Here is a 15,800-nt window from a genome sequence, read left to right as displayed (position 1 = left end):
TGCCCAAGGCCACACAGCTCCAATAGCAGAGGCTAGGGGCCCTTTGAAATGCTGCCTTATGCAGCTGGGGCTTGGCACTAACTGGGAAGACCTCTGGCCCCTCACCTCTGTGTTCTCGGCCAGCTCCAGCTGCCCTCTGCTCTGTTTTGCCAATAACCAGGAGACTCTCCTTCCAGGGCAGAGACTGGCACTTTAACCTTGGAACATAAGTTCCTGGGGTTTGCTTTGCGGAGCACATGGGGCTGGCTTGTGGTTCAGTAGAGGCGGTGAAATTTCTCAGAATCTGAGGTTGCATGTGCTGCTTTAGGCTTACTAGCTGGGGGGTGTCTCTGGGCCTCAGTTTCCCTGCCTATATGTGAGGGGCAGTGCCAGATGGACCCCTTCTGGAGAACCTGTCCTCAGGCCAGTGAGGCTGGACTAAAAAGTTCAGGACTGGGTTCCATCCTTATTCTGCCACCACCTTGCTGCTTGCTGTGTGACCTTCATCTAGTTCCCTCCCCTCTCTGAGCCCCTGTTCTCCACTCAAAAGACAGCAAAGATACCCCTGCTTTGCTGAGGTCATAGAGGGGAAACTACTTTGCCAAGCTCAAGTGCCACAGATGGTAATTTTATCATTATCCACGTAGTGATCCCCTGGCCAGCAGGGAGAGGCGACACTCAGGCCTGCAAAAAAGCATGCAGGAAGGACTGGGCCACAGACTCTGGGTTGCCAGAGCTGTGCCAGCTAGCAAGCCCTTAGCAGGGAAATGCATTCCCATTACTCACATCAGCAAGCCAGGCCCACAGCCTGGGCATGATTGTTGGGAGGTTTCCCTGGGCTCTGCCTCCCTCTGGGTCCCCAAGAATCTCCCTGCTCCCCAGTCCAGGATGGTGTTCCCTGGAGCTCATCCTGGGAGTGGGGGGTTGTCAGGGTGCCTCCCCCAGTGGGACGAGCCCTGCCGTGCCAGCTCCAGCAGCCTCCCTGCCAGCAGCTGGTATTCTGCTGCACTGCGTACAGTGAGGCCCAGATTAGACAGTGAGCTCATCGTGACATGAATGGGGCCACCGGGGTGGGGGGGGGGACTGGAGGCTGAAGATCTGCCTTGAGGGTACCGCTGGGGATCTCCCTGCACCCTCTCCCTTCTCTCTGTCTCTCAGGCTTGCTGTCTCTCCCCGCGCCCGTGCACACACCAACACCCTCTCTTGGAGCTTGCTGGGGATTGTCATGGCAACCGTCCAGCGAAATTATCAAAACACTTTTATGCTCACAGTCGTACCAGACCAAGAGCTCATTCTGAGTGAGGCAGAAGCAGGTGGTTGGATGCTGAAGCCACGGGCTTTGTGCGGAGGGCCCACAGTGGGGAGAGGGCACAGCAGGAGGGGAGGGTGGGGCCAGGTGGCAGGACCCCTGGGGAGAGGCCTTGGCACTTGTTCCTCCCCGCCCCTTATGCCAAATTCACATTTGTATTCCATCTCCGCACACCTGGATTCACACACACACACACGTAGACAAGTGGTCGCTGAGCCAAATACACCCAGAATACAGATGGATCCAAACAGCAACATCTGGAATAACCATGACCTCATTCAGCACTTGAAGGCCTGAGATCCACTCTGGGGAGACTTCTGGGTGAGCAGGAGGGCACAGCCAGCCGACCCAGGCTTCTAGCTGGCAATAGGTCTGTGCCAGGGCAGCAAAGCAGCCACAGGAAGAGGCCAAGCCCTCTTGTCGGGAAGCAGAGAAGGACCTGTGACCAGAACCACTCTGACCTGGTTCTTCCCACCTTGCTGCACAGCCTCTGTGGCTCACTGCCTCTCTGCATCCCGGAACGGACTCAGCATCCCTTCTCCCTTCTGACCTGGGCCAGGGTACCGCAGGCTCCCTTGGAAACAAAGCCCTGCTAATAGCCGAATAACCGGTGGTTGCTATTTTCAAACCCTGGTTCTGCCCGAGAGCCAAAGTGTGGGTGAGGATGGTGGAGGAGGTGATGGCACAAGCCCCTCCCCAGTCTGCTGCCATCTTCCTGCCCCATCTGCTCCCCCAGCATCCCCCTCCATGGAGGGGAGCCTTCCCCTGCAGCCTTAGCCCGGGCTGCTTGCCACTCTGGCCCAAGAGGAAACATCTGCTTTCTGCAACTGGGTCCCCCCATCTGTACACCCTTCCAAGGATTCTAGAATATTAGAGCTTGAGGGGCCCCCAGCAAATCCGAGTCTAGCCTCCTCACTTCACGGATGGGGAAACTGAGGCTCAGAGATGGGAAGCAATGGGTTCAAGGCCACAGGATATGTGGCTGATGGAGCTGTTGCTGCAACCTGGGTGTCTGAATTCTAGTCCTGTGCTGTTCCCGTCACATCAAAGCGTTGGTGAGATGCACTGTTGCAAACAGTGAGCGCTGATTTCTGAGTCAGGCAGACCTGGCTTGAGTGGCGGCTTCAGCACTTAACACCCAAGGTGACCCCGGTAAGCTGCAAAGCACCCTCAGTCCTCAGCTGTAAAATGGGGTGATAGTAGGGTCCCGCTTAAGGGATGCCATGAGGATGATTTAAGAGAGGCACGTGTAAAGCACTGTTGGCACAGAGTAGGTGTTCCACAGATGACGTTCTCTGTCCTCCCTCTGCAGTTCCAGGGCTACAGGCCTGCTGAGAAGAGGGACCATCCTGCATCCCCGGTAATGGCCAGCCCGTGTCCCAGGGTGGCCAGGGGAAGCAACCTAGCCTGTCCTGGAAAGACAGAGTCCACCGGGAAGGCAGGCCACACTGACAAGTACGAGTAAATGAGAAGGCCTTGCAGACAGCGACCGAGGGGGGAACCTTGAGGAGGGTGGCCAGGAAGGCCGCTCTGAGGAAGCAGCAGGGGAGCTGAGACGTCCTCAGTGCAGGGAAACAAATGGCTTGGCCCAGGCCTCACAGTAAGTTCAGGTGGAGCCAGGCTAGGACCTGTCTTTAGACTGCCATTCTAGTCATCTCCCTCCTTCTAGAAACATCCTTCTCTGGGATTCTGACATGTTCGTCTGGTGTCGCTCTTACCCTGTTGGACGTTGCTTCTCTGAGTCCTTGACTGGCTCACACTCCTCCCAGTGTTTGCTGGTCCCAGCCCTTCTCTGTCTGGAAGGTGGGTTTTCACCCGCTCCCCTGTCTACACCCTGACGAGTCCCAAACGGCCACCTACATCCCTCGCCTCTCCTCTAAGTTCCAGTGTCCTGCTCGACCTCTCCACCTGGATGTCTGGTGGTTCTCTTGGTTAGGACAATCTAAGTCGATATAATAGAGACCTCAAATTAGAGTAGCTTAAACATATTCAGTTGGTGGCTCTCTCACAAAATAGCTCCAAGGGAAATGTTTCAGGTTGGTAGAGAGCTCCATCCCACAGGGTCATTTAGGGACCCAGACTGATGACGGCACTGCTGTCTTTAACACGAAACCTCCAGGGCTTCCAGCCAATGTGAGGGCAAGAACACGGAAATCCCGGGCAGGAATTTCTTCTTAAGTGAGACAGGAGTCTGACTTCTGCTCACTTGCACAGATGAGAGCTTAGACACACAGCCCCACGGAGCTGCAAAGGAAGCTGGGAAGTGGGCCCAACTGGGCGGACAGCTAGCAGTCTCTGCCATGCTCCACCCCCTAGAATGGTGAGGCCTTCCCGCCTTGGTGGGGGGGGACCCCCTTCTCTGGGGGCACTCCCTCATCCTGTGTCTCCCTGGCCCCCGGCTTTGCCTTTGGCACATTCCTCCTTGTCTGTGGCTCTCGACCACCACCCAACAGGGTGTTCAAAGTCTGTCCTCCTTGAGCGCTTATTTAGGCTGGGACAATCATGGGCTTTTGAAGTCTAGCCTTTCAATTTGGTTGATAATAACAATCCCTTCAGAAGCATAGTAGGCTTTGGGTCTTTCTGCTTCTAGTCAGTTCCATGGGCAGTAACCACACCCCAAGTTCCTTTCTTGATGGAGTTACTGTCTGTGTTGCCCAACCCACCTCTTTCTCTCCCATTTTATTTATTTATTTATTTTGCGGTACGCAGGCCTCTCACTGTTGTGACCTCTCCCGTTGTGGAGCACAGGCTCCAGACGCGCAGGCTCAGCGGCCATGGCTCACGGGCCCAGCCACTCCGCGGCATGGGGGATCTTCCCGGACTGGGGCACGAACCTGTGTCCCCTGCATCGGCAGGCGGACTCCCAACCACTGCGCCACCAGGGAAGCCCTTTCTCTCCCATTTTAAATGAAAGTTTAAAAGTCCCTAAGGACATCTGAAATAATAGACTTGGATGACAAGGCTATACTCCTAAGAGAATACTTTGCCACAAGGGTGATTCCTTTGTTTGGCTTATTGTTTGGCCTAATAGACAGGCTTTGAGAAAGGCTCTGAGCGCGTCTGATCTCCTGTTCTTTGGGCAAAACCAGTTGGTTTTTCCAACCCTGAGGACAGTGATTTTCTATGTTATCTCCTTTTCTGTTCATCTCTTCTTGCAAACCAGCCAATCTCTTTCTTGTAGTATCTTTGCTAAAGGCAGCATCGAGCAGCCAACACATGCAAATGTTTTTGGTTCTTTCCAACCATTTCTCTAGAATTAGTGGCTCAAGTAGGCATGTGGTCTGCCTTCCAAATTATCACAGGTAATGTTTTTATTAAACGTTTTGTCACAACATAACAAGGGTCACTGGTTTTCCATTCTCCAGTATATGTTTCCATGTTGCTCACCACCTGTTGGCCAAGCCAGTGCCACATGTTTTAGGGTTGTTATACATGGAAGCTTTCCATTCCTGGTACCAATTTCTGTATCAGAGTATTGCTAAGCTGCTATTAAAAGGAACTCCCGGGCTTCCCTGGTGGCGCAGTGGTTGAGAGTCCGCTTGCCGATGTAGGGGACACGGTTTCGTGCCCCCGTCCGGGAAGATCCCACATGCCACGGAGCGGCTGGGCCCGTGAGCCATGGCCGCTGAGCCTGCGCATCCGGAGCCTGTGCTCTGCAACGGGAGAGGCCACAACAGTGAGAGGCCCGCGTACCGCAAAAAAAAAAAAAAGTAACTCCCCAATACAGTGGCTTTAGGATTAGAGAAGTGAATTTTTCTTTCACATAATATGGTTCTAATATGATCATTTCAGGCATCACCCTGGTGGGTAGTGGATTTTGATGGGTAACCTGCAGACCCCAACCCCACAATGGCCCTCCCCTCCCCAACCTTCTCTTCCCCACACCCCTCCCCTGTATCAGTGGCACCACCATCTAACATTTGCTGAGGCCAAATACAGAGATGTCGGCCTTGATTTCCACCCCCCTCCCCTCAACACCTCCTTCCGCCATCCAGTCCATCAGCAAGTTCTCTCAGTTCTATCCCCAGACAAATCCCAAATCTGACCACTTCCCTACAACTCCATTTTCTTCACTCTCATCCAGGTCCTCAGTGTCTTACATCTGTGGGTTATGTAACGATCTTCTATGTGGGATCCCTGCTTCTTCCCCTAGCCTTTCCAGTTCCTCTTCACACGGCAGCCAGAGTGGGCTTTTGAAAACGTAGAACGGAGCTCCCCTGCTCAGAATGCTCCAGTGCCTTACCATAGCCCTTAGGACAAAATGCAATCTCCTGACATATACACACTACTATATGTGGAATAGATAACTAATAAGGACCTCCTGTAAAGCACCGGGAACTCTACTCAGTACTCTGTAGTGACCTACATGGGAAAAGAATCTAAAAAAGAGTGATATATGTTGATATATCACTGATTCACTTTGCTATACAGCCGAAACTAACACAGCATTGTGAATCAACTATCCTCCAATAAAGATTAAAATAAATAAATAAATTTTTTAAAAAGAAAATGCTAACTCCTTAACATGGCCCTCAAGGCCTTCCGTGAGTGTCCTTACTTCTCATGCCCCTTGCCCCCTCTACTTTAGCCACATGGGTCTTCTTGCTGTTCCTGGAAGAAGCCAAGCTCCTTCCTGCCTCACTGTCTTTACACCGCATTCCCTCAGCCCTAAACATTCTCCCCGCACTGGTCACACACCGGTTCCTTCTTTGTCCTCCATGGGGCAGACAGCTTCAGTGTAGTGTGTAAGCGAGAGGGCTTAGGAGCTAAGTCGCCTGGGTTTGAATCTCAGTTCTGCTGCTTACTAGCTGTGTGACCTTGGGGAAAGGTGCTTAGCTTCTCTGTGCCTTGGTTTTCCTATCTGTAAATGGGGATAGTAAAAGTACTTGTTATCCAGGGCTGCTAAGAGGATTAAATAAAATAGTGAACACATTAAATGAGTTAATGCATAAAAAGTGCTCAGAGCGTGGCATCTATTAAACACTTGGTGGTGCTACAATTGTCCTTCGGGGGGCACCTTAAATATCACCCACTCTGGGGAGCCTTTCCTTGCTCCCTCGCCCCCCCCCCCCCCCGCCTCTCCATCTGCATCGCTATCACACCACCCACCATACATTTCTTGTTTAGGTGTTTATTGTCTGTCCCGTCCCCTTACCTAGACTGTCACTTTCATGAGCGCGGGGACTTTCCTGAGCTGGTACACAGTAGGTTCTCAATAAATCTTTGTTGAATGGCTATGGAAGGAATGGAGGCCAAATTCCATGGATTCCCTCCTTTCCCAGCAGCCTTGTGAGCTGGCTGCTGGCACCCTAGGGCCGTGTGTCAGAGCAATGCTCACAGTTTCCTCTTGGGAGTCTGGGAACCCCGGGGCAGGGGACCTGCTCTTGGAAGCCAGCCATGGGGGCATTGGTAGGTATCAACCCCTACCAGGGGACTATGAGAGCATGGACTCTGGAGTGGAGCCCACTTTTCCCCAGCAGTCTCTAATGCGCTAATTACTTATCCTCTCTGTGCCCCCACTTTCTCATATGTAAAACTGGGAAAATACGGATTACCTCACAGGGCTGTTAGGAAGATGAAGTAGGATAATATATGTAAAACACAGCTCACTGCCTAGCTTGGAGTAAAGCTCTCCAGATGGTTAGTTATCATTACTGTTGTTGTTAGTGCCATATCTAAGTGTCATTTTTCTGACCACGAATGGGGGTGCGCGAGGGACTTGGGGGGTGCGGGTAGTGAGGAGACAAACATAGAGAAGACAGGGAAGAGAAGTGGACTGGAAAAATCGGGTGTGTTTGTATTCGTGCCCGCGTGTGTGTGCGTGTGTGTGTGTGTGTTTGGGGAGGGAGGTGGCATGGATCCAAAGAGGACATCCAGTCCTTCCTCGGAACTCAGTTTTGGGGAGCCCGGGTGGCCTGGCTCTCCCTGCAGCAAGGAGACTGGGGGCTGCCCCCGCCCCGCGCGCTCAGCGGCCAAATAACCAAGCGCCTGGATTGTGCGCCTCTGGGATTAGGAGGCTGGAGAGGCGGACGTGCGCCCCCGCGCCCGCCGCGGTTGGTCCAGACTTGGGGATCCCAGGGCGGGCAGGACCCGTGCTCCGGGGCCACCCTGCGCCCCCGCTCCGCAGCGTTCTCCGGAGCCTCGGATGCTCCCGGAACCCGCGCGGGCGGGGCCTGCCTTCCGGAGCCGGGCTGGCGGGCGGCGCTGGGGAAAGAGCCGCGACTTTCCCAGAGTGGCGGGGCGACGTCAGGCGGAAGGGCGCGGGGCGCGCACGCTTTAAAAGGCATTCGCTGTCATCCGAGCTCGCAGCCGTGGGGGCAGGAGCCGGCTATATAAGCGGCGAGCCGGGCCGCCGCGGGGCAGACGGCGACAGCAGCGGCGGCGAGCGCCTCGGAGCGCAGCGGAGCAGCGCCCCCGTAGCCCCGCACCCCTCGACGGGTCCGCCTGCCTTCCCGAGGAGCGCCGACCCGGGCCCGCGAGGGCCGCCGCCACCCCGCAGCAGATTTGGATCCCCCGCCCGGCGAGCCCCAGGCTGCTGCCTCCCGGGGGGCCCCGGCGCAGCGGCCGCCCCCGGAGAGCCCCGCCGCCCCGCCGTCCGGCCCAGAAGACGCCGGCAGCGCCATGGCGGCCGCCAAGCCCGGCGAGCTGATGGGCATCTGCTCCAGCTACCAGGCAGTGATGCCGCACTTCGTGTGCCTGGCCGACGAGTTCCCACAGCCCGTGCGGCCCGCCAAGCTGTCCAAGGGCAAGGGCCGGCTGCGGCGGCCGCGCCAGTCCCGCTTCAAGACGCAGCCGGTGACCTTCGACGAGATCCAGGAGGTGGAGGAAGAGGGCGTGTCCCCCATGGAGGAAGAGAAGGCCAAGAAGTCGTTCCTGCAGAGCCTGGAGTGCCTGCGCCGCAGCACGCAGAGCCTGTCGCTGCAGAGGGAGCAGCTCGGCAGCTGCAAACTGAGGAACAGCCTGGACTCCAGCGACTCCGACTCGGCCCTGTGAGGGGCGCCGCCCGCAGCCGGGACTCGCGCGCCTCGGCGGCCCGCCGGGGACAGATGTGCGAACCCCTAGGGGCCCCGCCCCCCGGGGTACCCCCGAGAACCGGGGGCCGCTGCCCCTCGAGCGCTTGCACCCTCACCCGGCTACGAACTGGTCGGGGCTCCCCGAGCTGCGCTCGCCCTGGGCGGGAGCGCGCGCCGGGGCGCCAGGGAGGGGGCCCGCTTTCTCTGCCCTTGTAAATGTTTATTTTTTAACTCCTCCCAGTACGAACTCTGCTGTGAGTGTGTGCGGGGAGGCGCACCCTCGCCGAGTCGCCCCGGGTCACCAGGGCTTCCCGGAGAGCCGCTCCATGCCCTTGTCCGATGGTTTGCAACTCCGATTTTGCACATGGCTCCACCGTGCCCCCCAGCGCACACCCGTTCACACTCACTCCCACACACTCTCGCTGAACACTTTTATAATTGTTAGGCGCGGCCGATGGGACTTGGGGTGCAGCGCAGCTGCTGCTGTGGCCGGAGGATTGATATTTATTTTTGCATTGCGATGGCTGACGGCGTTTATTTAACGCTCTTTTTACCTGGATATGTCTGTGAGACTCCCGAACGGAGACAAATAAAGTCAATATATTTGCACACTGCATTTCTCAAGGCTCTTGACTTCTTGAACCTTGAGGGCCCAGGCTCCCAAGACTGGGGAAGAAGTGGGGAGGATTCGCTTTAACGGGGGCCGGGAATCCCCGGGTGGAGGCAACTCCACAAGCTTCACTCGCCGGAACGACGTCGCGTCCCCGGTGCCCGGGTGCATTACCCGCCTCCCCGGTGGATCCACCCGGCCCAGAGCTCTCCTGCCTCCCGGGTCTGTTCCCCATCGCCCGTGTCCAGGGTGGGGTGGAGCAGCTAGGGAGGCGAAGGTTGGCGCTGTGAGGACGAAGAGCACCTGCCTGGCGCAGCTGACCTCTCAGGGAGACCCGGGTCAGGGTCATCGCCCGGTACCCACCACAGAAGACCCCACTCACTCCGAGCCCTTTCCAGGCGACGGGTGGGGAGATGCCTGAGCCAGCGATAGGAGACCCAGGCGGGGATATGTGGGTGGTGGGGTCCGAAGCAGGGCTGGGAGCTGGCGAGAGTGTGGGTACGCCCTCAAAGTCGCCTGCGGGTGAGGGCCCCGCTGCCCCCGCGCTGACTCAGCGTGATGCCAGGCGCTCCTGCGCTGGGGGAGCAAACGGCGGCTGTTTCGGTTCTTTGGTCCTTTTCTCCAGCTCTTCCCTTTGCCCTCTTCAAGGTTCCTCAAGGAATCTGTCTTTGATCAGAGCTTGAAGGGCGCTTGGGTACCACGGAGTCCCCCGCACCACACACACACACACACACACACACGCCTTTGCTTACAGATGAGAAAACAAACCTAGCAGAGAGGGAAAGGTCACATGAAGAGCAGGGGCCGCGCAGCGTGCTTTCCTGACTCCGCGTCCAGTGCTCCTTGAGTCACAGGACTCTGTCTTTCCAGTGCTTTCCAGCAGCTGTCTGCATCCCTGTCTACGCCCTGAATCCTCCGGGTTAGCAGTGTAAGAGGCTCCTCCGGCCCGTTGTGGTAATGGGGGTAATAAGCCACATTCGGTTGAGGAGTGCAGGTCCTCACACTTGGGGCCCCCTCCCAGCCCACCCCTCCAAGAACACTCCAGACTTGAGCCACCAGGGCCAGGCTTTCCGCTGAGCAGTTTAGAGAGACCCGGAGAGGATGGATGCCCCCTGGTGGTGGGGGCCTGGCGCTCAGCTCAGCCCAGCCCTGCGGGGCATCTGAGCTGCCTTTTACTCTTCACCCTGCACGTCTTGTCACCCTGGGCTCTGTAGAAAACGAGAAGGCAGAGGAAAGAAAACAAAGAAACAAAAATAGAACACACAGGGTGTAAAAGAATGTCCTCCCCTCTGGCTCACACAGAAGGCTGCCGGGCTCAGGGCCTTGGGGACTGCAGCCTTTGGTGCTGCCCTCGCCCCTGGGAATACACAGGCCGTTTCAGTCCCCAGCAACAGCCAGTTCCACTGTGAGGGCACGTGTCCAAGGCACTTAACTGCAAAGGCATCGGCGTGGTGAGGCAGCCGTGGGTCCATGTTTTGATTCCCGTCTCTGCAGTGGCCGTGGCGAGGCTGGTTTGAGCCCCTTGGGGTGGGAGGAGGGTGGCCCAAGCTCAGAACTTCCTCCCCGAGCCCCCTCCCCATTCTCTTCCCTCATCCTGACCCCCCTCACCCCCATTTTATCTTACATCTTGGGCGATAGCTCCTGTTTCTGCTCTTCAAGAGGCAGGTGCTGCAAGCCTTCCTATGGGTTCACCCTTCCAGACTGACATCCTGGCTAGGCGTCCCCCTCTGGGCACCACGGCCCTGCCAATACCCTTCGCCCTGCTGGAGAGCCTCCTTCTCCAGCCTCCCATCTTCAGCCCATACCCCAGCTAAAGGCCTCCCTGAAGAGTCTCCTTGAGTCATCCTGGCTAATGTCTGGGGACGTTGTAGGGGACCACATTCGATCGCTCCAATTCCTGCTCAGCTGCTGGCAGGGCCCAGCGCCCAGTAGGTGCTTCCGAAAAGTTTGTTGGGTTAAAATGAGTAAGGGGGCAGTGAGGAAGATTGATGCTCATTTTGCCTACTTCCTGATTTGTTTTTAAATTAATGTTTTGTTACCCAAGAACTATTTGTTCATTATATTAAAAACAAGTCAGTCATACTCCTACCACCCCCGAGATAAATATGTCAACATTTTGGAGGTTATGCCTGTATTATGTGTGCATGTATATGTATATATATGTGTGTATATATGTGGATATATATATATATATATCCACATATATATTTTTTTTACAAAATGGGTTTATGCTCTAAATACTATTTAGGATGCTTTTTTTTTTCTTACTTGGATTTCTGTTTAACATCAGTATGTATCTATCTATATCATGATTTTTATGAACTTCTCTTAAATAGGTACTCCACATTTAATTCAGCTCATTTCCCACTCTTTGGTATAAAAGTGATGTCCCATTTGTTTCAGTTTCTTACTTTTGCCTATACTGGCAGTTCTAAGGATTGAATATGGAAAGAAGTTTGGAAGAGGTGGTGACACGGAGAGAGGCTGGGGGTAGAGATTGGGATGCTGTCATGTCGGGGGTATGGCTGGGTCGGGGTGCTACGGCCCCTGCGCTACACGGGCGCACTCTCTGGTTCCGAGCATCTCTGCTCTGCACAGAGGAAGAAGGAGGGGAGACAGGAGGGGCTGCTCTGAGGCCCCTGTGTAACTTCTGGGACTCAGCTCCTCCCTGTGGCTCGAAGGGAATCCAAGGCAGCACGGGCTCCAAGGAGGCGGCTGGGCTGGGCTGAGCTGGACCGGGAGGCCAGATGGTGGGAGAGGAGGAAGAAGAGGGAGACATGAGCTGAGGGAGCAAGAGAGCATGAGAACCAGAAAGATGGGAAGGAATGAGGCCCTCGGGGAAACGGGGAAGCTCAGAGACAGAGAGAGATGGCGAAATACAGAGTCGGGAGCCAGAAAATGTCAGGAGACTGAGAAGAATAGGGGCCACCCTTAGAGAGAGAGAGAGGAAGAGAGAGAAAGGGGTCTGTAGAAAGTAGTGGGGAGGGAAGGCGAGGTAGAAAGTCTGGAGACTGCGCATTGGAGCAGAGAGAAAACCGGGGTGAGAGCGCCTCTCTGGGAGCTGTAGCGCCGGCATGTGCCAGGGGTGGGTGGAAGCCTGCCCAGCCGTCTGGCTTTCCAGCCGTCTGGCTTTACAAGCTTGTCCAAGGAGACGCCTCCTTCCTTCCCTTCCCCACCTGGGCCTTAGCCCACAGTCCTAGCCTGGGTGATGAGTTTTCAAACAAGCCGGAGCTCAGAGGAGGTAGCAAGTCGCCATCCCAGCCCTGGCCGGCGGCCTCTTCTAAACATTCCTCTTTGGCCCTGGGGGAGATATTTATCAGGGTGTTTCTTGGACTCGTTTAAATGCCAGATTGTCCTTTGCAGTCTGCTGTGTGCCACTCCTGGGTCTGCTTGGTGGGGGGCGGGGTGGTGGTGAGAGGGAGGTGCTGTCTGTGACCCCAGGGAATCGAGGTCAGCTGTGGACTTAGGAGTCCTCCGTCAGGGAGCACATTTGGGGTAGCTCTTAGGCCACCGGGCTCTGCAAGATTGGGGGAGGATAAAGACCACCATTTCGTGAGCACCTCCTGTGGGTACTCTGATTTCATCCTGAGAACCTTACCCAGGCGTTTTACAGAGGAGAAAACTGAGGGTCAGCAGGGTTAAGTTTCTTGCGCAATGGCATACGGCTAGTCAGTAGCGAGCTGGATTGCCACATGTATTTTCTTTTCTATTTGAAAGCCTACGCTCTTTCTAGAATATGATCGCAACTTCTTACTGTGCCCCCTGTGGCGGCGATGAGAATGGGCCTTGCAGACCTCTGATGACAGCGGTGTAACTGACCAGTACAGAGCAGCTCTGGCTTTGCAATCCATCCCCTTCTTTCGCGGAGGCTGTGCCCCCCACAGGCTGCTCCCCACCAGCGACTGTGTACGTGGCTGGGATTCTAAGGCAGAACAGTTCTTGGGAGACACGAGATTTCTTCGTTGGTGGACTTTGGCTCAAAGATTTCCCGATGGCAATGCAGAAGCTTCCTCAGATTGCAGCGCTGTCCACGGACACCTTTTCTCCCTCTCTCCTTCTCCGGGGTCACTCCTGCTTTGCAGCCTGCTGGCTGGCTTCCCTCTGCTTCCCTCTGTATCTCACGTCACACAAGCGTGCCTCCTCGTGAAAGCCTTGCACATTTAATTCCACCTTGGAGTCTGCTTCTCGGAGAACCCGGGCCTGCATATCCTTCCATCTCCTGGCAGCTTCGTGGCGCAGCCCTGCATCTCCCTCAGGCCCCCGCTGGCACAGGGTGGGATGGCAGGCATCGTTTTAGAGAGAACTGTAGGGACATGGCCAAGTTTACCAAACAAATATGTGTTGGGAGGTCTGCTGGCCGTGTGGTTCTGGATGGGGAATAGCACGCTGCAGACTGTGTGTATATATGCCGTGAGAGGGTGAGGGACTCCCACGTGGACAGTCCTCTCAGGCACGTGACTCACACAATGGCCATCTGCCCATTCAGCTCCCAGGCCCGCAGTGGAGACTGATAATTGTTCACCAACATTGATTTCCCGCTTCCTCCAGGGCACACAGCCAGCCTCTGTGTCGCAGATGCTCTTGGACTTAGGTCTATCGAGGTGCTAAGTTTTTGCCAATGGCATATACTGGGAAGAGAAGCATGTTTCTCCCAGACCTCGGCCTTAATGTGTACCCTTCTCCTGCCCTGCCCACCGTGCTCTCTGTCCCCTACCCACAAGTGACAACATGGATGTGCCTGAACCCAGTGATCGAGCCGACAAGGCCAGTGGCCTAGGGGATGGCAGAGAAACAAGACGAAAGGACCCCAGGCCCCTGGATGACCTTGTGGAACCAAACAGCCTGCCAATCTGGAATGATCACTGTGGACAATTACACACGAGAGAAATGCACGTCTATCTTCTCTGAGCCACTAAATCATTATTGAGTCTCTTTGTTATACCAGCCTTCCCTTACCCTGAATAAAGAAATATTAGCGCTGGCAGTGGGGTACTGTCCTAACAAAACTTCTGCAGTACTAGGCATTGACTTAGTGATTTTGCTGCAAGCGGGGAGCGTATAAACATTGCAGGTTGGAAAGTTAGAGCCCCTTGTTATACTTTGGAAAAGCATTTGGTAAAACCATGTTTATGACATTTTGGAAGACTGATCATGTATTGACCGAGAACATAGCTCTAGGAGAAGTGGTTGGAAAGAGACAGAATATTTGTGTGCATTGGCTACTCTCTGTGGCTTTTAGCAAATTATTACAAGACATGAATGATGGAAAGGAATAAGGAGTATCTAGAAACATGGGGCCTCACAGCGGTGAGAGCCGCCCCTCTTTGTAACCCACACAGAAGGAAATCATCAGTTGTGGCTCAGAGCCTTTCTCGAAGGCCACCCAGGAAGCCCGGCCCGGGATCCAGCCCTGGAGCAAGGTTAGACTAAGCGTCTCATCTGCCCACTCAGACTTATTGTGGGAGAATCCACATTCCCCTCTCCTCCCCTTCACCCGCCACCCCATGTAGCCCAAATTAAAGTGAGAGTGTTACGGACCACGGTTCTTGGCCTCCTTAATCGATAGAAATTGATCAGAGGCCAGACAAGAAATTCAGGCAAAGCTTCATTGGGGCCCCTGCTGCAGCAGGGGGGAGGGAGAACAAGTAACAGGTTCCCTTGCTTGCTCACCGCGGGGTGCGGGGTGAGCTGATTCCTTATATGGCGTGAGGGTAGGGGTGTGGCCAGGGGTCGGGCCAGAGGGGCTTAGGCGTTTTGCCCACCCTTTGGGTGGTATTGTGTACAGGGGGGCCATGCACAGTATCCTGCTTTTGCTCCTGACCCCCTGCTTTTTCTCCTGGCTCCTCAGAAGTGGCAGTTAGGGGCTTCCCTGGTGGCGCAGTGGTTAAGAACCTGCCTGCCAATGCAGGGAACACGGGTTCGAGCCCTGGTGAGGGAAGATCCCACATGTCACGGAGCAACTAAGCCCGTGCACCACAACTACTGAGCCTGCACTCTGGAGCCCAAGAGCCTGTGAGCCACAACTACTGAGCCTGTGTGCCACAAATGCTGAAGCCCACGCACCTAGAGCCTGTGCTCCACAGCAAGAGAAGCCACTGCAATGAGAAGCCCGCGCACCACAATGAAGAGTAGCCCTCACTCACCGCAAATAGAGGAAGCCCGTGCACAGCAACAAAGACCCAATGCAACTAAAAATAAATAATAAGTTAATTAATTTAAAAGAAAAAAAAAAAGAGAAGTGGCAGTTAGGTTTTTTTGTTCTTTTTTGTATCTTGTTGTCCATAATTTGCCCACTACCTTACAGTTTCTTTGTGTTTTGTTGCTGGAGGAGACATTTGTCCAGATACAAGCACTGCAGCAAAGGGTCCCAGGTCCCAGCCTGTCTCAAGAGGGCTGGGCCAGAGCAGGAAACAATGAAATAAAACAGTCTTCAGAATTATGCTGAGAAATGGTCTTTGCTTATGACTCTTGGCTCTAGAATCAGCTAGAAGCGCCTTGACCACAAGCTTTTTGAACGAATAGCCAAGGCAAGTCACAATTGGCCAGTGATCAGGGTTGTTTGAGCCCCAAAGAAACCTTCAAGGAAGCCAGACTGTTTAACACCTGCTTCAGATGTAGCCACAGAGGATGATGAGGAAAAGAGGGTCTTCCAGCACCAGGTTGGCCAGATTAGCTTCCTCTGCCAGAGCAAGTCCTCACCGTTCATGCCAGCGAGATTTGCCTCCCTCTGTGCACCAGCGACTTCTGAACGTTTCCTTTCCTCCCTTTTCCCCATGGGAGTCTGTGCTGTGGTTTTCCTATCCCTGTCCACCACCGTATTTGGGTTGGGGAGGGGGATGCGGCCGGGGTGGGGGAGGGCAGATGAATTGTCTTGCAGTTTATGTCACTG

General features: G+C 55.0%; 2 protein-coding genes across 11 annotated transcripts in view; both read left to right on the top strand.

Annotated features, from left to right (window-relative positions):
* LOC137230270 (alpha-ketoglutarate-dependent dioxygenase alkB homolog 3) overlaps positions 1-15,800 on the top strand; it is a 180,903-nt gene that overhangs the window by 46,246 nt on the left and 118,857 nt on the right. The gene's annotated exons all lie outside the window — the stretch shown is intronic.
* C9H11orf96 (chromosome 9 C11orf96 homolog) lies at positions 7,625-8,917 on the top strand. Its single transcript, XM_067749322.1, has one exon. The coding sequence runs from the start codon at positions 7,910-7,912 to the stop codon at positions 8,279-8,281; it is 372 nt and encodes a 123-aa protein (XP_067605423.1). The 5' UTR covers positions 7,625-7,909; the 3' UTR covers positions 8,282-8,917.

The sequence above is a fragment of the Pseudorca crassidens genome, chromosome 9, assembly GCF_039906515.1.
Source record: "Pseudorca crassidens isolate mPseCra1 chromosome 9, mPseCra1.hap1, whole genome shotgun sequence".
In the NCBI taxonomy this organism is placed as follows: Eukaryota; Metazoa; Chordata; class Mammalia; order Artiodactyla; family Delphinidae; genus Pseudorca; species Pseudorca crassidens.
This window is presented reverse-complemented; position numbering and strand designations above follow the sequence as displayed.